The sequence below is a fragment of the Oryzias latipes genome, chromosome 17 (genome assembly GCF_002234675.1).
Source record: "Oryzias latipes chromosome 17, ASM223467v1".
Classification (NCBI taxonomy): domain Eukaryota; kingdom Metazoa; phylum Chordata; class Actinopteri; order Beloniformes; family Adrianichthyidae; genus Oryzias; species Oryzias latipes.
The window spans coordinates 8,316,873-8,341,533 of NC_019875.2; the positions used below are offsets into that span (position 1 = coordinate 8,316,873).

At 41.9% G+C, this 24,661-nt stretch overlaps 1 protein-coding gene across 4 annotated transcripts in view; it reads right to left on the bottom strand.

Annotated features, from left to right (window-relative positions):
• The window catches only part of dip2c (disco interacting protein 2 homolog C), a 201,298-nt gene extending 176,849 nt beyond the window's left edge, over positions 1-24,449 (bottom strand). For all 4 annotated transcript variants that reach the window (XM_020711272.2, XM_020711269.2, XM_020711268.2 and 1 more), the window contains exon 1: positions 24,210-24,449. In XM_020711272.2, the coding sequence (XP_020566931.1) occupies positions 24,210-24,288 (79 nt within the window). In that variant the 5' untranslated portion in view covers positions 24,289-24,449. The remainder of the gene's footprint in view (positions 1-24,209) is intronic.
• Positions 24,450-24,661: the final 212 nt, after the last annotated feature.

The window sequence follows — 24,661 nt, forward strand, 5'->3', positions numbered from 1 at the left end:
GTCTATTTCTGTCCCTTCTCTGCCTGTTTGTCTTTCATTTGTCTGCATCTCCATGAACCTAATGGAGCTCTGCCAATCCCACAGTCGGGTCAGTTTCAGCTGTGCTGCAGACACCGTTCATTTAGAATCAAGTCAGAGCGTGAAATGATCTCATCTGTGAAGGGACTGTTCGGATTTATTTCATCTGCGTTTCTTCTCTCGATACAAGTCAGCTTTATGACTTTACGCAAACAGCAGAAGAGTTAAGCATTTGGTCAAAGTGGTGACTGAATAAAAAGGGGGGGGGGGGGGGTATGTCACCTGTGTAAACTTGCCAAGCAGATGTCCCAACCTAAGAGCTTCAGCTCCAAATGAAGAAGCTCTACTGAGAAACAGAACTGGGGAAAAACTGCACCTTAGCGTGGGGTTAAGGTGGTCAAAGAGGAACTTTTTCCACATGCAAATGTTCTTCAAAGTCAACACAGGTTAGGGTTAGACACTGATGCTCAGTTACCACATCTAGAGCAGCATGCTGGTCATTTTTAATAAAGTGGAAAAAGTACTAAAGTTGAAATATTGCGAGGGGCACTTATTTTTAAATATCGGGTTTTGCTTCAACCAAATAGTCACGATTGTGTACATGATGACTGTAAGTCACTTAGCAACAGACCAGAGATGCTTACAGTAAGTCTCAAGTCTGGCTGTAATTTCAAGTCAAGTCTCAAGTTTTAAAACTGTAATTGTCATCAAAATACCCCTCCAATCAACTTTTGATCTATTTTTAAATAGTTTCCAGCAGTCTTTTAATAATGATGCCATTTTTGCCAAAATAAAAAAAACTGTCATTTACTAAAACATAGATTCTGCAAAGCGGCAGAACTTCATCAGAAAGTTGTGGGTGGGACCATTAGTGTGTAGCAACGCCACCCCCCTTTCTCCCCCCATTGCTGAGAGCTCTTTGTGTACACACTCTCCCGCTAGCTTACAGTCCCTCAAACTCTCAGCCTAACGTTACCGGTGACACAAAAATGGCGAAATATACTGGAGCTATCCAGCTGTGCAGACAGACGCCAGCTCAGAAGAGGAAAACAAAATTTATATTGTTAAATAATTAGATGCGTATGTGAAAAGAATGTTCAAGTTGCCATTTTTGGTGCACACAGGTTTAAAAGTAAAACATAAATTGTAAAAAAAAAAAAGTACATGTCCAAAAAATAATTTTAATTAAAGCTATTTTAGAGAATTAAAAACTGGCTTTTAAACTACTTATTGTTAAAAGTATGTATACAGATTATTCTATCCATAAATTTCCATATTTCTTTCCACACAAAGACCATCCTATTCTAAACTAAACTCCTGGACAAACTGAAAAGACAGCTCAGTCACAGCAAGCAGCCTCACATTCTGTGTTCTACCTGCCTGGATCCACATTCACATCCTCTTCGCGCTCCTCTTCCTCCCTCCAGCATCTCTCCTGCCTACAGGCTGTTTTGTCTAGTAGATAAGAACATGAGAATCTGGAGCCAGGCTAAACCACATGTTGAGTAGGAGTCATTATCTGCATGTGAGATGCTATCTGACAGAAAAACTGTGGAGCGATAAAGTGAAAACAGGCACAAACTCCCAACAAGCCCAGCTCACAACCTTTGGACCCACAGTTCTGGCCCAAAGACGAGCCGTTACTGGAGCAGAGCCACCGAGGGGCTACAACATGGATGAGAGTCAGAGAGCGCAGGGCGGATCGCAGCCCTGCACAGCAGATGTGAAAGATTTAGAAGACAGCCAAACCTCTGTGCTGCATTATTCTAAAACATTTATATAATTTAACAACAATACATAACATCAATACGATACAAACTAAAATGATAACAGTTAATAAGTGAAAAGGAGCAGAATCTGACATCAGTTTCTGACCAAAAACAACAAAAATGTGGTAGTTTATGTACCCAATTTATGTTCAGGCTTTACAGCAAATTTATTCACACATTTTTGTTATTAAATAAAAGATACTGTAGCTTGTATCAAAGTTAAGTCGCTTATTTTGTTGAGAAAAGAGTTCAAATCCATTTAAATGTATAATTCCAAGTTTGATGTGAAATCCAAAGATTTTAATGAATGGTATTTATTACTGGAGTTTAGCTCTGAGTTGAATTCAGATACCTTTGTTTTTCCTGGTGCATGTAACATGTTTTTGACATAAATAAACTTTTTAAAGTCATTTTTTTTATTATTTTATATATGTGCAACTACCAGTAAACAGTTGGCACCTTCTGGATTCGGTTAAGACACTTTTCAAACAAGTAATGGCAGCATTTTATGTCATAATCGTGTAAATGCATCCCTTTTATTTTGTGTCAGCAACTGTTTTTAAGCTACGTATTACGTATTTTTTACATATTTTTCCCCGAGCTACAGTCCACTCAGCATTCATTTGCTGTAGTAAACATCTGTTTCCTGCATCAGGATAAGGTGCAGCATCAATGAAAGTATCTTCAGTCTCCACCAACCAATCAGCTGGATCTCAGGAGCTTCCTCTCCATCACTTCATATGGTGGAGTTTGTGGTCTTTGTCAGATTAAATTAGGCCAGTGTTGTGTAACTTTGACTCTGCTGAAGGCTTAAAACAGTCCGACTCTCAACTATAGTCGAGTCTGAGGTCATTTTTGCCAGTTGGAGGACACACATGATGTTAAGACTTCTCCAGCCCGGCTTTCTGATGCACACTTCCTGTGGGAAAATGAAGCAAAGCGGCCCGAGTAACACAAGACGCTCTTCCCAAATCCGTACAAAGGCTCCACTGCGGAAAGCTGAGGATGACACAATGCCACTGCAACAACAGGAAGGTCATTTGAGCCATTGATAAGAAAACTGGGGGTGTGGTAAATTTAAGAGTAATATTAAAAGGCTTTTTTGTTTTAGCACGAGATGAGAAGATGACTAAATCTTTTCTTCATTCCTGTAGAGGAGGAAAAAGAAATCCACAGATATGGAGCAGAATAGCAGAGCTGGAAGTTTCAGCATCTGAGAGGGAGGGAGGATGAAGCATCCGTCTTCATTTGACCCAGTTAGCTTAACAATCAAGTTAATTCAATAACAAACCTTTTTTACTCAAGCAGTTTTTTAAAAGCCAATTTGGCTATTTCTTTTAGCAATATTAATGTTTCAAACTAAACTGAGGTGAGACGTGCAGAACTGTTTTTCTTGTATCGTAACTGTTAAAGACCAAAACTGCAGAAAATCAATTGATAGATTATTTGGAAATTATGTGGCATTTTGTACATAAAGATCAATTTAAATGTTACATTAAAATAGTCCATTTTAACGCAAAACGTTTTAAAAAAATTCAAGGTGAGAGCGGTTAAACATTATCTTCAAATCACTATTTTCTGCCTTTTGATGCAGAGATGGATGATTCTCAGAAGACAATGACATGTGTGTTTAGACAATTAGGGCAAAGAAAGCAAACCACAACATATATCTAGGAACAACATGACTTGAGTGACTATATTTGATCTATTCTGCTACACATGTAGTAACAAACAACTAAACTCAGGCTAAAACAAACCTACCAAGAATTTAATTTGAATTTTATTAAACGTAGGTATCAAATATTTGCTTTCACCCCAATTTATCAGTTAAAGTTCCACAATTTTGTATTTTTATGAAGAGATCCAAGAGTATTATCCACTATTTTCCCAGAGCAGGGGCAGCTCTGTTCCTCTTTATCGAGACAATCAGCAGGTAATGGAAACCTGCACTGATCCTGACCCGTGCAAAGTTTCCCATCACGACTCTTTTCCGAGTGCATTACTGCTCCTGACTTTAAAACCGCCGGCTTTTCCACATGAGCAGTTCATTTTCATGACCCCATCTACAGACTGGCTTCCTCTTTGTTCACATGGCTGTTGGTTACCTGTGATAAATCCACCCCCCCGCTCATGGAGCTCAGCCAGCAACATAAATGCAAATCGACTTGGTTCTGTCTTAGGAAACGGCTGGATGCCTCAGTTAGCTGTGTGTAGGACTGGCGCATGGGAAACATGCGATGAGCTGAATCCAATGTTGGAACCTCGGCAAGACCCTTCACTACTGCCTAACTATGTAGCCACAAGGGGGCCCTGTGCTGGTCCCCAGCCCGGATAAAACACAGGGTTGTGTCAGAAAGGGCATCAGGCGTAGCACTCTCTGCTAAACCAAATGTGTGGATCACAGAAAGCGTATTCACTGTGGCAAACTCTGTGAGCATATGCCGAAAGGTGAACAACAACCTTTCATTCCAACTTCTCAGGCTCTCACAACACACCCCTAAATTCACTCGCTCCTCCAGCGCCGATCAACACTCATCCAATCACATTCATCTCTCATACTGAGCACCCATCTGAACCCGGAACACAACTCTTTTTTTATCTACCGTCAACTTGGCCAACTGAGGAGCAGTTTCTTTCCTGTCAGTCTGACTGACTGCTGAACTTGAGTTTATCACTGTAACCCCCCCACCACCTAGGACAACTTGCTAAATCTCAAGTGCAATATCACAGGACTGTGCATGACTATAATATACTATATACTATATATATATATATATATATATATATTCTCCACTGTGCAATACTCAATAGGAACCATACCATATCATATTGATAGTTACTTATTCGTGTTTTCTCATTGTAAACGGCTGGCCAAGGACCAGAGAACCAAATTTCGCTTTATCACTGTGATAAAATGAAATCTTAATAAGGTTCTCTACAGCTTTTTTCTGCATAAACTACAATATGTCTTTAGACTGTTAAACTAATTACTGTATGATGTGCCCCACATAACTCCAGACAACTGGAAAATGCATACTAGGGCCTAATGCTTAAAATTTTCCTTGGAGGGGGCCCCCAGACCCTCGTTCAACGCGGTACCTGGCAGTGGTAGTTGGTTTCCAACTTAAGAATATAAAAACTTTTGAGTCTCCGTTTCTAGCACAGTTTAGATTTATTTTTTACAAAAATATTTATTTAAAAAAAGTCAATGTAATCAGCTAAAATATTACTAGCCTAAAATTACTTTCTCAAATAAATTTGGGAATCAGATCCAGAGATGTCTTCACAGCGACAACTGCATGACAAAATCCCAGTATTAGTAGTGTGAGGGAGCCGAAACTGCCCTCATATCCTCTATCTGAACCCGCTAAACCAGATCCTGGCAGACCCATGTAATCCTAAAACAGTAGTTTACACAAAACATCCCATAATAAAAGTCTAGTAACACCTGCTATTATCTCACATCCTTCGTTATCCAGTTACAAACACTCCTCTCTCAGAATAGATGTTTGCACAGATGATTCACAGAAGTCCTAAAAATCAGTTATCTGCACTCTGTCAGTCGTGCAATCAATGCAACATCAGCACCAACTTAGTGGCTAGATTTACATGATAAAACCTCTAAGTTTTAACACTTGACAGTACAAGAGAACTGGACTGAGAGACCCCTCCCCCCTCGCATCCCAAACAGGAAGTATCTGCCGGTTCCAAGAAGCCAAAATGCTTTAGACTTCTGCCAAGAAAAAACAGCTCTATATTTTTCAGAATAACCATGCTTATTACTCTGCTGCCTTCTTTTAAGACCTTCCTGCTAAACGTAATTTTTTTTTCCATTATGTTTTTTTTTTCTTTATCTCAAGTTACTCATGTTATGAACTGGCCAATCAGATGCATGAATAGCAGCATGTGCGCAAAACTTTATCGATATCCTAAAACAGTGTTTTTCAACCAGTGTGCTGTGGGAGATGGTCAGGTGTGCCGTGGGACATTGCCCTCATTCACTGATCTAAAAACATTTTCCATCTCCAGGATATCAGCTCTGTGTTCATCCAAACAGGCCCTGATAAAACACTGAGTGGTTAGGAATATGAAAGATCATAAAAGACTTTTTTTCTTTGTGTTTATTTGATTCTATTAAAGACATTTTGATAAGAATGACGGTACCACGATTTAGCCGCAGCATCAGCTCTGTTTTCAGAAAAGTCCCGCCCCTTTAACTGTCTCCATCAATCATTCTTGGAGGCTTAAAAGTACCTCATCAGTCTGACCAATCAGAAAGTGGTTAAAGTCTTAACTTCCTTGTTCTGATTTAGTTCATAAAGTCTCTCAGTTCCACCAAAAATACCAGCTAAAGCTTGTCTTTAGCGGTGTAGCTTCCCGCGGGATCCGGTATCAGACCGTGGAACAAGTGAACAAAACAATGAAGCTCAGAGAAGCAAGTCTGTCTGCCTTCGGCGGCTATTTGCACTACATCTCCCATGATGCATTGGGTTAAAGTGACAGTGTCTCAGCGCAGTGTCTGAGTCTTCGTTGTTAAACGTCTTGAAACCACAACGAACACGAATCAAACAGATTTTAAATCTTTTAACTTAACTTTTATTACATCTTTTAGAAAAAAACAACTGCAACTTCCAGCTTTTTCTGCCACATTTTTTTACAAAAATACATGTGAGATTGTGGATGGGCTATAAATCAATACAGACTATGAGTTTCTCCTTTTTTTTTTTTTCCTTTGGATGCTGGTGTGCCGCAGGATTTTTGTCAGGGTTAAAGTGTGCTGTGGCTCAAAAAAGGTTGAAAAACACTGTCCTAGAAATGTCAAATAAACACAATTTTCCTATTACACAGTTTCCATTAAAAATGCCAATAAACACAAATAAATTAAGTAATTCAAAAACATGGTGACAGACGTAACCAATACTTTGATTTACACAAGATATATTCAAATTTCTGCCACGGCACTAGCGCTCATCATCATCTGTCAAAGGAGACATAGTTGTCTTATTCAGTCCATGGAGTGGCGAGCTCTTTACACGTGGGAGCGGCTATGGATGACGCAATCTGGGGAAATCGTGGTTGGTGATTTTAAAGAGGAGCTGTGGATCCAACAATTCCACATAACGTGCTCAACTCTTGATGAGCTGTGTGATGCGCCATCCCGGTGGTGCCCTATTATCCCGTGTTTTTTCCAATAAAGCAGCTTGTTAGAGCAGTTTAGTCATCGGTACTGCACCTAAAAAAATGAGAATTTCATTTCCTGTTCAGGGACTCAAAAACTGCACAAGAATTGAGCCTCACTGCCTTTAGGATCTCAGTCATTGAACAAATGTGGAGTTTATTTCAGTTATTGTCTCTTCTCTTAAGTGAATATCTTTAACAATAAGACCTGCAAAGCTTTTCTGTTTAAAAATGACGTGACTCTGAGGAACTGAACTGCACAGGAAATTAAAGCTTACGTTGAGAGGAACAGAATAATGATATTTAAGAAACACTTTTTCATCCCAACAAGCAAAAACAACTGATAAAAGATCTTTGGCAGTAATTTTGTACACACAAATACACTAATTTCAAAGGTAAACCAAACATCAATGTAGGATTTGAAAACATATTTACCTCGGTAATAAAGGTAACCTGTCTGTCATTAGTACCTGCCAGCTTCAGAGAGACGTAACTAAAGGAGGAAGCTCCTGTGTTTTCCATGCAAGGATCATTTTATTTACATATGTAAAGGCACCATCTGGAGCTCGGTAAACCACCGACACCCTGCCACACTTGGCTGCGCTCCAAATGCCCAACAGTCAGATCCCAGGTTATATTGCTTAGAGAGGAATAGATTCTTTATGCAGGAGGAGGTTAAAGGCTGCCATGCCTTCTTAGTCAGTTGAGGAAGAAGCTCACTAACTTTGTCCCTTAAGGCCAACAGTTAGAATTTTTCTTTTTTCATCTACTGTCCACAGCAATGATTGTGCATTCCAGATGTTTATGGGCCTTTGACACAAATCAAGGTGCTATGCAGAACCAGTGCATTTCTACAGATGTTTTCGTGCAGTTTGTGGGTCTGGTTTTGTTTTCAAAGGTGCTCGCTGAAATGTTCTCCACATAGTTCTCAAACTATCTGCAGGCAGCGTTTCCTGGAAGGCTCTATGAGTCTGCATTGCTCCAAGACGTTTATCCTCCAAACAAACCAACAGACAGATGTGCAGCCAAACCGGCAGGAGCAGCTCCAACAGCCTGAAAGCAAAAAGGCCACTTTGGATTTTGCTTTTTGGAATCAAGAACATTTTGGCAGGTCGCTAAGTTTAGAAAAGGTTTTGTATTTTTATGTTGAGACACAGATGGAGTTTCTTCATGAGTTGATTTCTTTTATATGCAGGCTTCCGAATCCTTGAGCTCACAGAGTTCAATGTTAAAGAACTCATCTGTCTTGGCCTGATCGTTGCACTGGCAATATTCCCTTCAGCGGACCTCTGCCATATGGGCTTGTATGTGCACTAAAAAGGCTATAAGGTTCAGTTTTACGAGCAAGAACCTAAAATAAAACATAGGTCCACATAATTTAACAGAAAAACTTGGGGTCACAGTGAATAACAGGCACCAGATATCATTCAATGAATAACCAAGACTTTGCTAGAAGGTGGAAGCAACATTTTTACCTCTTCGTGCAAGATTTCTGGCTGTTTCTTAACTGAAAAGTAAACTATGGCTAATTAATTGATTTTTATTGTCTCGAAAACAAACTACTAATATTGAAGTTCAGAGAGTAACACTGTTAATCCAATGATTAAAAGATACTTTACTGTTTATATGAGCATTACCCAAAAATGATCTGATTACAATGCTTTGTTTAGACATCTATTGTAAGCCCCTTGGAGGTTACAGTTCCTATGATTCTTCTCCCGCCACCCCCACTCCCATTCTGAGTTCTTTCCATTCCTGTCCTTTTGAAGAAGACTGTTTTCTGGCATGCTCATCTTCAGCAGTCCTTTGACTTCCTGATTGAGGCCAACTTAAAACTAATAAGTAACTAGACTCAGTTCAGTTCGCCAAATAACCCCTGGGTGGCTCACTTCCTAACAGGAAGTACCCGCTGGTTTAAAGAAGCCAAACTCCCATAGACTTTTATTGAGAAATAAAAAATTAGTGCTCAGTCATTCCATTTGTCAGAATAATCATTCTTGCTCTGATACCTTTTTTAACCTTTCCTTACTAATTCTAAACATTTTAGATAATTTTTTTTGGCATGAAAGAACAGACAGTTGTTTAAATAAATACCAAATCTATGTTAAAGTAAAGCCCACTGGAACCCATTTATCTAGAGTCTGAGACTGTGGAGTTTTTACCCCGGGGGGAAAAATTGGCCTCAGCTGACTCAGAAGCGGACAGAAAATATACTGATACGCTGAAGAAGATAATTGCGGAGAAAAGTTATCATCCGGATGAATGAATGATGGATGAAACAGGTGTGGTACCAGGATATGTCTACCCTGTCAGAGTGTGTTGCCCCTCCAGACTGACCTCTGAATCGCGCTACAGGACCTCTCGCACTTAACTGATGAAGGAGGAAGCACCGGCACAGAGTGACAGAGTGACACTCCTAATGCGCGTTAAAAAGTACGCTATGGTACAGTCTATTCCTCTGAATTATAAAAATACCCTTTATGTTGGACAATAGTCCAAAGTTCTTCAATACATGTTTTACTGTTTCAGAAGGGTTTTTGATGAGTATCGGTGACGGCCATTCTTCGGGCATGGGGTTGGGGGTGGGGTGGGGGGATGCTCTCCATATTCGAGGATTGTGCGTCTTGGCGGGTGATTCTGGTCCCTAACCCCCACAAATACAGGGGGGGGGGGGGGGGGGGGGATACTCATTCATTCATCTTCTTCCGTTTGTCCCTTTCGGGGTCACGGGGTTGCCGGAGCCTATCCCGGCCACTTATGGGCGAAGGCAGGGGACACCCTGGACAGGTCGCCGGTCCGTCGCAGGGTCACACATATCACACACCCATGCACACTCACATTCACACCTAGGGACAATTTGGAGTGACCAATTAACCTATGAACCTACAGGGGGGAAACTGTATGTCCACATCATTGTTCAGTATATATAAAAGGCATTTCCCTCAATGCTCTGAGACTCTTTGACAATGATATACCACTTGTATTTTCTTTATTAATAATGACTAAAGAAAACAATCTTGAAGAACAGAGCAGCTTTTGTTTTCCTATCACTAGGCTGGTATGCGACAGTTGTGGAGTTTGTTTACATAAAGAGCAACAGGGTGTGATCGCCGCTTTCTCCAGGACTCCTAGACAGGCTTCACTGGATTTTTATGAGCAGCTCAAATCCACAAACTTTGTTCCGGATCTTCCAGCTATGACCAAACCAGATTTAAAACAGCTCTATCAGCAGCTTTCAACTGTAACCTTTGTGCAGAGACCCAGGTGGCAGTATGGAGGGGTCACCGAGGGCTGAGGGTGTACCCAATAGTACGTATAATGCTCTGTTCATTCAGACAGTGACTGGTGCGTCAAAGTAGCGTTGGCCGCCTATAATTGGATGCACTGCAAATTCACTTTTGGATGTTTGTCTAAAAATGTGTTCATAAACTCGACGCCCCAGACACGTGTGGAAGGAGCTTCTGCCAAATGTTTTTATCCTGATCGCTACATGGAGCAGTATCCGTGTAAATCTTTTCTCTTCATTCAGGGACTCTCCCAGTACGATGAGCTTCACCATCTACTGCAGAAGCTGTGTCTGCATGACGGCCCACTTTGACGAATAACTGTCTCTAATTGGTCAGAGGAGGGAAAAAATAAGAATCAAACTAGCGGACCTTTTTTATTATTTTCTTTACACAAATAAGAAAAATACCAAAGTTCAGGACAAGAACGATCGGATTCTTCTCCATGTTTGTTTTAGACTCCACCCACTGATCGCATCATTGAACACGTCACGTGCCAGAGTTCAATGGCTGATTGGTTGACGTCTAAATTCCTTAACTCTACAAACACTGCCAGACCGAGGCGCCACACCGGACGGACTGATCTAAAAAGATGGCTGCAGGTCCAAAGATAGAGTCTGTACATTGAATTAAAATTTAAATTGGACGCCTATGCAGCACAAATTGCGTTCAGTGCAAATGCAGCTTGATGCAACCTTTATACCAAGCTTGAAAACACGCATTCCAGAGACTGTCAATAAAAAGTCTATGTAAATCCATGTATATGCACATTTCGGACTACCGTGCTTAAAACTATCGCGTACAAGCTACACATTTCTTGAGTCTGTTTTCGGGTTCTACATACTAGTAGACATGTCAAAAGTAAAACCAGTTGAACTTGACCAATCAGGGACTTGAATTTGGTAGTGACGCATGGCTAATGTACCTTTTAAAACATGCAATTACCAACCAGTTGAAAATTGATCATGAAAGAGAAATTACTCATAACGGTATGAGCCTAGTTGGAATATTATGACACCAAGTCTTTCATATATCGGAATAAAGCTTTGAAAGAACCACCCCTCTTCCAACTGTGAGCACATGTGGCAGTATTTGGTAGTGAGAGACCAGTGTGAACACTATATGCTAAAAGTGTGTTTAAAAACCAACATTAAGCACTGGACTGAGTTCTCTTATGAGTGACGTTCTTACTGAGTGCTGAGTAAGAACTGAACTTCACATTCCAAACAGGAAGTACCTATAGGCCCCAAAAACCAAAATCCCATAGACTTCTATTGAGAAATTAACAGCTGTTACTCAGTGATCCTGTCAGAAAAAACATCCTTGCTCTGTTACCTTTCTTAACATTTCTTTTTAATCCTAATTTTTTGTGATATTCTTTCTGTACTGCAAGTTATTCAAGTCATAAACGGGCCAATCAGACGCCTCAATAGATATAGGTGGTCTCACATGGAATGTTCAAAATGTTTGATTCTACTGAACTTGCTTTAGGTCAATGGGGTGTGGACCTCCAACAAGCTCACTCCTGATAGAAATGTTGACTCAAACCGACTTGGACAAATCACTGCTTATTGACATTTTCCTGTTTTTCTGTTTTCTGGTTCCAACATGGTGAATTGACCTCATTTCAATGGAACTGGAATCAAATCATCATCTATACGTAGATGGATTTGATTTTTTTATCCAGTTAACGGGTGAACCACAGTGCTGAGCAGAAACTACAGACAAGGCTGCAGCTTTCTTCAGACCATACCAGTACCAACTAGAGCTGGGCGATACGGCCAAAAAAATAAAATCTCTGATTCTTTATTCAATTTTAATCTTTAATTTTTTTTTCTCCCTGCTTTTATTTTCTTGAACTAAAATTACAAATGATGGAATATACAAAAACTATTTTATTTTAACATCTCCTTTGGAGATTGGCTCTAACACAAATAAATACAAGCTGTGAAAATGTCAAAATGTCTGTAATGTTACAAAGGCACTACTAATAAAGTTTCATACAAAGCGCCTCTTTTCATATTTATAAAACACAGTTTTGGGGGGCGCTTCACGCGGCGCGTGCACTAGTGTTTTGTTTTTCTCAGCCTGCTGAAGCAGCTCCTCTTTGCTTGCTGCTGTGTTCACATCTGTGCTTATTGAGAGACCGGCGGGCCGACTTTACCCCCAACAACAGAAGAGCAAGACACTAGAGAGCTGCAAAATGAATTTTGATTTCCACAAAAATTAATCTTCTCCAACAACAAATTCAAAGTAATCAATGAAATCTATTAATCTTTTGGTTTACGTTCAAAATCACCTACTCCCCCCACGCCACCCCCATCCCAACAAAGAAAAAGAGCCTTTTAATCCCTCGCTGAGAACGTTACTCCAAACATGTTTTTTAATGACCCCCCCCCCCCCCCCCCAATGATCCCTGAATATTTTTCTTTCCGTTTTTAGATAACACGGGAAGAAAAAGTATTCATCACAGCAGACAGGGAAAAGGGGTCAGCAGGTGGAGCGGAGGAAACATGTGCGCCGCAAAAAGAAAAACAGAGCATTTCCCCTGGTTTTCGCTCAGACGGGGGGGTGTTGGCTTTGCTATTCCCCACCCCGAAGGCCCACTTCTGAGCGCCACACTGACTATTGAGACAAACACCAGCAGTGTGCTGAAAGTGTCTGTCTGAGCAGCTTAATGATGCAACTGGGTAGAAACATCCCACTGTTCACCATGATCTTCCTCCCTCAGTCGGTCTCATCCTCACAGTGACGTCACCCCACCCCCCACCCCCCCACACACACACTCCCAGTTGCAGAGCAACATGTCAGTGAGGGAAAATTTCCAGACTTCGAAAGTTCAATGATGTAATTCTGCTGTTTGAGTAGAAACAATAGACGTCAGGAAGCTGGAAGTGAAGCTGGACACTGAATCAGAAACAGATTTAAACATTGAAGTTCTTTCTGCAGTATCATCAAGTAACAATCAAGGAGACTTTAAAAAGGCAACCTATCTAGAGTTTTTTGATAAATATATTTTATAAATAGAATGATCTAAAGGTCCAAATTCCTATTTTCTAGGTTTGACTAATAGTTGTCCAATCCTATCAAATAACCAACTTTGGATTTGAAACACTTACATTACAAAGTAAGTTCTGAACCTGTGATGTCATAAACCCCCCCGGCTGTGATTGGCTGTTGACACTTGTCCAATTGTGCTTTGCTTCTTTGGAGTGAAGCCAAAATTCTTTTTTGTTTTTGTCAAGATGCTTTTCTTGTGGCATTGAGACTTTTAAACCCAGTATTTCAAAAGTTGGATGAGGATTAAAGTGATCCCGATTACCAAATCTTCTGATCTGACTCCAAAGATCACAGCTGATTATACCGGTATTTCAGAACATGTTAATGGATCAGATCAAATTTGCTCAGATCTGCTCAGATGGGGATTTCCATATCCGCCCACAGAATCAGAATCAAGAGCCCAGAAAAAGGCGGAGCTTTCTCCCGCAACGAGGAAGAGTCTGCAGGATTTTTGCTTGAGCAAAATTTTGATCTATGATGATCACTTCTTAAATCTGGCAAAGCGCTTCATCATATTTTGTTAATAAGTTTTCATCATGAGAATGTCACCTCTGTTAGACCATGACGATAAAAGGGACTTTGCGGAGCTCCTGCTCAATCCAGCTGGCCGATTGAGCAGAATGACGAATCGAAATGAATGACAGGACAAACAATTTACACACAGGAACTTCAGCATTCAGAGGCTAAATGTTTATAAATATGGTCTACATATGAAATAGAATATGTATTTTCACAGCTTTAAAGATGAATTTAAAAAAATCCATGAATGGAATGGAACTTTACCTATAAGCAATATGGGGTAATGAGATCCATAAATTGGTATTTTGGCTTTTCTCGGGGGTTTCTTTTAGTATTTTACTGCAAGAGATCATAACTTTATTTTGTTCAGTTATTTAGTTAGGAAATTAACTTGGTTTCAAAATGTAAATCTCTCAAGTATTTTATAATGAAATCCTGTTAAATCCTGTCAACTTGTAAATAGGCATCTAATTGAGTGAACAGATGTTCAACACTCATTCATCCAACTTTGAAGGAGCAGAGTGGCAGAAAACAAATCTGCACTGCAGCAAAATAAAGTATTTCAATGATTTTTGGTGCTTCTTTAGCGGACGTTATCCAACATTACCAAACAAACCATCCTAAAAACCAGACCTGTAACAAAGCTGCTCTGAAACACAGTACAGACTGGGAACTGGAAACTCAGCTCATGAGGTTCTGGAGGAACATCCAATATTTTTCCCAGATCCTGCCTGAGTGGAGGTTTACAGGAGCATCTGCGAGGACTGGGCCAGGGGGTGGGGCTTAAAAGTGCTGAGCAAGAACAGATCCCTCGCACTCGATTAGCTGGTCTCAACCCGACAGGTTGTGCCCACATGTGGGACTGTCAGGTCGAGGTAGAACACGTTAAACCCAGACGTGTGCTCACCCGCTGACATTTCAGCGGGTGAGCACAGATTTGTTGTGCTGACGGTGAGGGCAGATGAATATTTATGCGGCTCCTCCTGAGTGAAACCACACGGAGACGGATGACAGCTCATGACAAACATGTGAGCCGACTGCACACAAGAGGAGCCGTCTAAACTCTCGGCTCCACTCCTTTCCCGAAGGTTGATGTGCTCAAGAAATCATCCTCTTGAAGATGCAGGGGTTGAAGCTGGAGCCAAGCAGCGAGGGAAAAACCGTAGATTTAGGAGCTACTCAGAAAAGACAACATTCCTTTCATTTCGGTTTTTCCTCCTGGAGTGGAAAGTTTTTACATGCTGCTGAGCGACTACTAAATTTATGAGCCTCCAAGGTTTTCAAACTGTCTAAATAAAGACAGCTCCGGCAAGAAAAGAAAAGTCTAAGGAGGTTTGCAGCCACCGTGGCTTCATGTTGGTTCAGCTCTGGATCACAGCTCATGGGAACAAACCTTTTTTTATAGCAGATGTTCCTCCTGATGGAGTCAAGTGAGGACAAGAGGCAGATTTCAGCCTGTTCAGGTCCTGCATCGCTGTTCTAATCACCAAAGAAGCCGACAGGAAGAGCAAATACACATTTATGGCCTGAAGGTGAGGCACAGGCCTCACTTTCCAGCCCTGCGGGCCATAAAAATCCCAGGGAGGAGGAGGGAAAATGACGTCTCTATGGCAACGGCATGTTTGAAGGTGAGACATTGGGATGCAGCAGGAGTGTCTGGATACAAACTCAGTAGCAGCAGAAGATCCCAAAGAAACTAGCAGTTTCATTGCTAGGCGCAGAGATGATTCGTTGGACAATGGAGAATTTATGAGACAGTCAGGACAGGAAGAGGAGTCACCAGCAGGTTCAGACTCTACCCCACACTATTGTCACCTCCTCCACTTTCTGTTTCAGCCTCTGAGTCACAGGCAGTCATCTAGGCTCACCGGCAGCCTTGATAAAGCAGCATGTCCTGCATCCAAAGGTCACGCCGCACCTCCAATCCAACCGCAATAAAAGGCATCAGTCGTTACCGTGGTCCCATCTCTTGCAACACTCAAGGATGCAGCATTGATCTTTTTCACTGAACCTGTTGGGTTTGTGTCTGGCTGAATGAACAAATCCGGTGAATCATTTCTGAAGTCAAGGCTCTTCTCGCCAAACATCCAGGTGGTTTCTACTGGAGCGGCTCTATAGCCACTTTAAGACCTGTTCTGATTGAACGTACAGTATCTGGCAGGATCTGCAAATTGTTCCAAAAAAAAAAGATGAGTTTGGTCTGTAAAGTTCATCATATATAAACTTCAACAGAAAAACACAGAAGGTAAAAAAAAAAAAAAGAATACACGAAATCATATTGCTTGATTTTGAAAAAATATATTTGTATAATGGCACAGATAATAAATCTTAATCTCCAACAAACAAACAAGAATTCCGTGGTTCACAGACCTGTTACTTCATCTTCAAGAAGCTCTTCTATCCTCCACTCATTACCAGTATTGGTGTCACCTGTTTGAACTGATTATGTGTACACCAAAAAAGACCTGTCCACACCTTTAAACTGTCAGACTGCAATCTATCCAAAATGACCAAGACCAAAGGGCTGACTAAAGACATCAGGGACAAGATTGTAGACCTGAACAAGACAGGAATGAATCACTTTACAATTAGCAGGCAGCTTGATGAGAAGAGACCAACTGTTGGAGCTAAGGGGACAGGACAACTGATCCATTTTGAGGGAAATATGAATTGGCCCATGTATGGTGCGATTTTCGGCATAAACCCCCTTCCATCAGTAGCAGAGCATCTTTCAGCAGGACAACGATCCAGAGCAACCAAGGAGTGGCTACATAAACAGCACTTCAAGGTTCTGGAGTGTTCTAGTCCGTCTCTGGACTTCAGTCCGATAGAAAATCAGTGGAGGGAGTTTTTCCAGCAACAGCTCCAAAACATCCCAGTTCTTCAGAAGATCCGCATAGAAGAATGGACCAAAATAGCTGCTCCAATGTTTGCAAACGGCATGAAAGAAACCCCTCTCATTGATAACCAGGCTTATATTACAAAGTATTTAGGAGAACTTTTGGTTTTTGACCAACTACTTAGCATATTTTCTGCACTGTATAGCGTACCGGATTATAAAGCGCAGCGTCAATGAATGGTCTGTTTTCAGAATGATGTCATATATAAGCCCCACCGAACTATAAAATGCATTAAGCGAAACAAATAAGTGAGAGACAAGTCCGTCAGTCAGACAGACTTTATTATGGCGATTACAGTAACTCTAGAACTTGTTTGTAACACGTTAGCCGTGTTGGCGTTTTCACAATACCCGTTCCTCCCAACCTTTTTTGTAACACGTAAATAACCAGACCGACACTGCTAAAACAATTGTTACTGTGACTGCGCTCACTCACAACCTTGATAGTCACACTTTAAAAAGACAACAGTCTGACACCACAACACATTAGCAGCGTTAGCATATTTACACTAACACCCAACCCGGTTTGCAATTCATCAAAAAAAAAGAAAAAAAAGATGGACATTTTGACAGAGTGCCGTGTGCCCCTCGAAGCCGCTTCAACATCCATAACCACAAACAGAAGGAATTCATATAGAATCCCCTCTGGATTATAGGCTGTATTATTGTTTTGTGAGAAAAATTAAGGCTTTTAGCGTACCTTATAGTGCAAAAAAAAATGTACTTTCCACACCACTTTCTGTCTCTCACAGTTGAAATATATCTATGATGAAGTTTACAGACCAAACACATCTTTTGAAGTGGGACAACTTGCAGAATCAATGACTGACTGTGAGAACTTGAGAAAGGTGGGGCTCCAAACTGCATCCTGACACTTTCACCATGACACAAAAGGGACAAACCTGGCAACCCATCCTAATAAAACAAAGGATAAACTCCACCTGCAGTACACCTTCAAGGACACGAGCCTCGTCATCATGCTGTTTCTCTAAAATGTAAGGAAACCCAGAGAAAGGATTCTAACCTACAAAGAAATCTGCATGTATAAGTCAAAAGTCCTGATTTGAAAAGATTTTGATGTAGGAAACCGACTAAATCAAACGTGTGCAGGTAAAAAGCCGTCTTCCCAGCTCTGCGTCAGCAGTTCCTGGAAGGAGTTTCAGTTGGATCAAAGTTTGTCAAATCTTCACCTCAGACATCCTTTGTAGGAAAATATGCTAATTAACAATGATATCAGGTGGCAAACAGAGAGAACACCCAGACGAACGTCAGAATTTTGCTAAGAACTTGTATGTAAATCTGCTAAATGTCAGAGCTTGAATACATTAGATCGTGAAGCAGGAGGCTCAGCTCGCTTGGCCTTTCCTGAACTGTCTGTCACTACAGCTCAGACTGTTAAAGAAGAAATCTACATCTTTGTTAGCTTTTTTTAAGGAAAAATAAAACAGATCCTTTTAAAAGATTCATGGTGATGGCAGATGTTACAAAGCGATCTTTAAATCAACACTTTAAGAGCTGAACTGGAGCCACCAACTCGTGCCATGGAGGACAAACATATCTGTGTCCCTATTAGAGAGGACAAACCGAAACTTCTCTTCTGTGGCCATGCAGGTAAAAAAAAACATATTCAGCTATAACATAAAGTTTAAGGAGTTTTGAAGAAGTGTTTTAGGGTTTAACACCAGAGCTGTCGCCAGCAGCATCTAAATTACGCACGTCCTTAAAAGTCTCGTAACTCTTCGACCTTTTTCGCGATCAACGTGAATCCGCTGATTCGGATGCGGAGAAAAACAGTCTAGCACTGATATTACTGACCCCTGATATTTGCTAACTTTACGTTTGTAAGGTGTTGCGTAACGGTGCAAAGCCATTTTTCTGGGCGATAGAATCAGCTGATATACAGCTGCTTTTCTATACTCCAGAATCCGTGGGAAACAAGTTAATTCCATTAACGCTTGAAGAGTTACGGCAGTTGAAAGAATGTAAACACTGGAGCTAAAGCTCCGGTATTCATAGTTTAAAAAAGACTGAATGTGATCTTGATGGTGTGACTGTCATTTCATTAAAAAGAAAAATAACTTTCTTGAGTTTTAAACTTAAAAAATGTTTAAGAATTTTTGCACAGTTTGTTTTGTTGTTTTTTGACTTAAGTCAACTTAATTTTATATCAGAGACTTTTGTCCAAAACTATAGGGCCTGATGTCAAAATTGAGCCCAAATCATAAGACTTCCACCGCCATGCTTGAAGTTTACACTAAGTTACAGAGGTAACGTTTATCAAACTTGACCACTTTGATCAAATATCTCATTTTTGAGGAAGTCAGACCTCTTTTAAGAACCCTTTGAGCTCAGTGGAGATACATGTCTATTTCAGACACATTAGATTCCTTTTCTTATATCCACTCAACGCGCTGAACAGGAAGTGAAGGAGTGAATCCATTTTCAACATGTCGTCGATCTAAGTCAGATCAATTTGGGAGCAACTTCCAGCTGCAAAGGATCATCCCAAAAATGCTGATGGAGATTCCTCTAAGTTCACATGTTTGATATCTGAGCTTTGATTCAAAGCCATAATAGATCCACATGATTAGCTGATCTTTGGATCACAATGTGTGTTGCTGTTTTGTAGTTCAAATGTCCGATTTCACATTTGCAAACCTGCAGAGCAACACAAACATTTGTGGGAGGATCGTAAATCAAATTGTGCTGCAGTGGCGGAAAAACAAAAACAGCAGAGAGGAAAACGTGCGTAGGGTTCCTTCAGGAAAGAGGAATTTTACAAACTCCAGATGTTCACTAAGAAGGAAAAGGAACCTGCGGAGCTTCAGCCCATATTTCCACTTCCTACCCTGATGACAGAAACATCCCACTAAAGGAGATTTCTGTACTGAAACTGGAACGAAAAATGAAACTTTTTCTTCAAACAAATCCACACCCAAAAAGAAAAGTTGTGTGCAGCAGCACAGCTTCACAAAAGAGCATTAACATGCACGCTTTCCTGCACAATAATCATCTGTTATGGCTCCTAAATGCATCCATTCATGTTGAAAGAGTAGAGAGAAACGTTTAAAAGCTGCTCGGTCTGAATGCAAAGCTGCCAAAATCTGCCTCACCAGTTCAGAAGTTGAGCTCACTTTTATCTGCACGTGTGCAAAAGAGTCCTTTTGGATTTTCTTTGATAAAAATGCAAAAGAAGGTCAATACTTTACTGGCAGATGTTTCGTCCAGCTGTTGTCTGGCTATATTTGTTTTTTTGACCACAACTGCAGAGTCTCCAAACAAACCGCCATCCTCCACATTATCCACTTCCATAGGTCTGTTAGCATGCAGGATCAAGAGATGCTGATTTATTCCTTTGTGACAGTCCGCTGCAGCTCTGCAGAGTGTGGCAAGCAGCAGAAACCAAGAAGAAAAATACAAAAAAAAATGGCGTGTTTGGTTTAAAACCATCTGGGAAAAACTTTTCAAGAAAAAATATTTGGTTTTTATTGTTAAAAGAAATGGGCTAACAAGACTTACGTGGTAAGCCTCAGTAGCTGCGTTTACATGAACAAAAGTAATCGGAAAGAACGCCTGATCGGAAGGAAAATGCGTCATGTAAACACGCCGTTCGGAATACTCTGCCCCCATCAGACTCGTTCGGATCAAAATTTCTTTCCGATCGAGATAAGTGGGTTATGCCGATTGTTGATCTGATCGTGTTGCATGTAAACGGTTCTTTCCGATCCGATGTCACTTCTGCTCTGGTTTAACGTCATGCATAGACGGTGTTTTGTTGAGAGAAAGCTTTGGAGCTCAAACAGGACCGGTGCGTAGCATGGACGCCTCTGCGCTCCGCCCTCGCCCGGCGGGCTCCTCGCCTCTCCCCTCTCTTACACCCCTCGCGAGAGGGGCGCCGGGGACGAGCGCTTCGTGCCCCCTGACGCCTGGACCCTGCACGGTCCGGACGCGGCTGCCAGTGGACGGAGCGAACTGTGTCTCTGAGCAGAGCAGCCGGACTTATAGCTTTGTGTTTGAGGGGAGGGAAGATGCTTTGCTACGTGTGGGAGGTTCCGGACTGCAATCCATCCGTCCCGCAGCTCTATGTGAACGAGCAGCCGAATTCAGGAGAACCATATCTCCCGTCTCCGGGCAGAGCTCGGGCCTCCAGCTCACACAGTGGCTTTGGGGCGGTGTGAGCTTCAAAGCAGAAATGTCTCTCAGTCCTTAGAAACTGTTCAAACAATCACGTGGATTTGTGTTTCCAGTCGTGTCCCGACTAAATAAAGGCGGATGTTATTCCCACATATTAACGTGCAGCCAAGATGCAGATATCAGCATTTCCTGCATGGATTTTGTGTTCATCAAAGGCTAAATGTTGTTGTTAGCCCGTGTTAGCCTTCACCTAACCTTTCTTCCGGCTTCGTTCTGCCACAAAAAAGCACTGACCACACAGATTAAAAACAAAATGATGAGCGAACAGGTGCTTCATAATAAATATGACAATAATAAAAGCACGCATGTGGCAGCTCGGCTTGTTTACAGCGGGACTCAGTTCCTCTTCCGGTATTTTCAACACAACTGCACACGTGCAACTGATTTACTCTGACCGAAAGTGCTGCGCATGTAAACGTTCGTTCTAGTCGGGAAAAGTTTTTCTGGGCAACCATTGATCCGATCAAGACATTTTGAACATGTAACCGCGGCTACTGTTGATTCAAACACTTCTAACAACAACAACAACAACAAAACTTTGGACATTTGTTTTTTCTGGGCATGCTGTAGAATTATACAAACCCCCTGTCTGGATTTGTTTTATTTGTGTCATTCTGCTGCATTCATCACTGAAAGGATTTCAAAAAAGCAGCAAACATCAGTAGTTGTTTCTGAACTACCGTACCTAATGCGGTTTCATAAGATCTTCCCGTGTTTCAGAAGAAACTGGAAGAACCTCGGGTCAGAGCCAGCAGATGAACTTCATCCAGGCTTCATTCCAAACTTTGGTTCCTTCTGTTTTGTCAGACGTGCTGCACCATGACAGGTGCTACACAAATATCTCTGCTGAGTTTTACATGTTTGCAAGCTGGATTTGAATAAAACATTGTCTGGGGCGGACGACAGCGCAGCACTTCCAGCTCTGACAATAAAGTTTGAAAACTCTGCCCAGCAACATGACTTATTGTTTCCAAGTCTTTAGTTGGTTCACACTGTTAGCTCCCCATTCATGTGGTTTTTGTGAGACTTTACTTGAATGAGGTGTTCAAAAACAAAAACAGTCCAAATAAAACCACATTTCCCACATTTCTGATCCAGAATTTGACTTTATAATTCGGCTAAACTGACCAGAGAAGCGAGTGTGGGTGTCCGGTCACATGACCCAGTTTCAGAGAGGCTTTAGCTGAAGGACAGATGGCCAAACATTTGATAACAATGGCTTTTACAACAACCTAATAACCACAAATCTGCATAAATTCCTTTCTTTCTTTTTTTTTTAACCAATAGAAATCATGAAACTTCCACCCCTGTGCTTTTGGTGGATGACTTTGTCCCTAAACATCTGGTTTTGTCTTCCCTAAAAAGATTTTCTAGATGTTTAAATCTAAACCTAGCTTTTCAAAGAGGCAAAGTCTTCCGATTGTGCGACCAACATGCTAACTGGGGCTTGTAGTCTTCAGCATTTTGTCAGATTCTCAAACCAGGAAGTGAAAAGAAAAAAAACAGCCAAACGGTCTACGGAGTTTTCCAGCTGAGGATCATCCCATCATGATGAAGGTTAACATCTCCTGCCGACTCGGATCGTACCATTGTTCCAACTCTAAACGCACACGCAAGCCATGTTCGTGTGTGTGTAATCTGCAGCATGTGGAGGTGGACAGCTTGTTATCTGGGCTGAACCACACAGCTTAATATTCAGCCAGATTAGTTAAAGACTGCAGCTACATCTGCAGGGGCTTCTATCTTCATCAGAATCACTGGGAGTGATGCAGAATTGATTTTTATTGATTCAATCCGTTTATTGATTTTCAAATATAATGATCATAAATAGAAATGCATGTGATGTTATCAGGGTTAATCAGCATTCCTGAAAGTCAGATTTTGAAGTGTTGCTTTTTTAGTTTCTTCAATGAGTCCTCAGATGCATTCTGGGACATGTAGGCGGTGCAGGAAAGAAGATCAGATTCTTAAAGCTGCTTGTGTGTTCCTGTGACTGAGCTCAGAGCATTGTGGTCAAGTGAAAAGGAAGTCACTTGGGGTAAACGTTAGCCGCGGGGCATCAGAACCGAGACAGGTCTGTGCACACAGCGCCAGGCCGGACTCCTTCCCACACGCTCAGGTGACGCCACCCCCGCGTTGAACAGAAAACAGTGGAGAGGGCTGGAATGCCTTGCTGAACGACTGTCAGCAGCTCCAGAGGCAGGAGAGGCGAGGGGGTGCATGACGCGCGGAAATTGCAGAATTAGGTCAAACTCTGCAGGATGAGGGGGGAAGCATTGCATTTACAGCATGTAAATAATGTAGGGGGACATGTGACCCCCCCCCCTTTCCCCACAGACATGTGGATTTACGAGAGGGTTCACATCCTGTATCTGATCCTCCTGCAAACACACCAGGAGGATCAGCAGCCAGCTGTTTAGGAAAAGGAGAAAAAAAGACCACAATAGCACCTCCTCTTCATTTCTGCTCCTCTAAGTTCTCCATACATGGCTGAGCCCCCAGAAGGCTCCATGAGAAACAGGGAAAACACCAGCTGAAACCTGACACCCTGATCCTGGCAGGCTGCAGCAAAGTGACACATCAACCTGGAGAGGAAGAGGAGGCAGAAGGAGGAAGAGGAGAAGGAAGGGGCTAACGAGAAAAATCAATACCGAGGCTGCGTCTTCTCAGCATCTTGGAAAAACTTAAAAAAAAAAAAAATACAAGGCTCCGAAAATACAAGGAATGTCATCCTCCCTCCCATCCACAGCACAGCTGCACACAATCCAGGCAGCGCGCACGCGCTCCTCCTGCGTGACAACCCAAACACGTCCGGGAGTCCTGCCACGCTCCCACTGCGGGCAGTGCGGGGCTCCGCATCTCCTCCGCGTGTGTGTGTGTGTCTGCAGTCACGGTGTCCCAAAACAAAACATCAATATCCTAATATAGGAAGAACTGCTCAGCAGGAATCATAACCGAACGCGTCCCGGTTCTGGTTCTGATTGCTGCTCTCTGGATAATAAAAGGCAAGAACTGTGAGGGTGCACTAGTAGTTCAGAAATCACTTTTTCATCTTAGCAATGTAATGTGACTTTAGTGACAAACCTCAGTTTCTGGTAAATCCACAGTGTGACATTTCCAGCAGGCCTCCCGTTTTAATGAATGTTTGCAAAAACAACAACTCCTCTGTCTCCTCACCCCCCACCCCCCACCCCCGCATCCGAACCTCCGCACAGACCCGCAACTTGCCGCCAAGTCTGACCCGTCCGTCCTCGTGCAGAACCAGCAGAGCCGCAACTGTTCACTCACCCTCGGACAACTCCAGCTCCAGCTCGGCCAGTTTGGTCCGCACCTCAGCGGGAAGCGCGTGCGGGTCCCGGTCCGCCATTCCGGTCTCTAATGCTTCCGTCACGGGGCTTCTCCCTCCCGGGTCCGTGGTCCCTCGCGCGCCTCCGGGAAAGCCCGAAAATCCAAAAGTCTAGTCCGTGTGTCAGTAAGTGGCTCTGAGTGTAGCGGCGACGCTGCGCGTCCTCCGCTAACCTGCGTGAAGACGGACGCAGTGAGACGTTTGAGCTTCCGGCTATTTTTCAAAATAAGTTAGAACAACCGCCACGAAATGAACGAATTCCAATTTTTTTAAACCTCCTCTTTTATTTTTTCGTTTGCACTTTACGCTAATATTTTTTGTTGGTTTAAAACATATATATTAAACCGTAAATATTTAAATTAAGGAAAAATATGTTCCCCTTAGTTTTAGATAC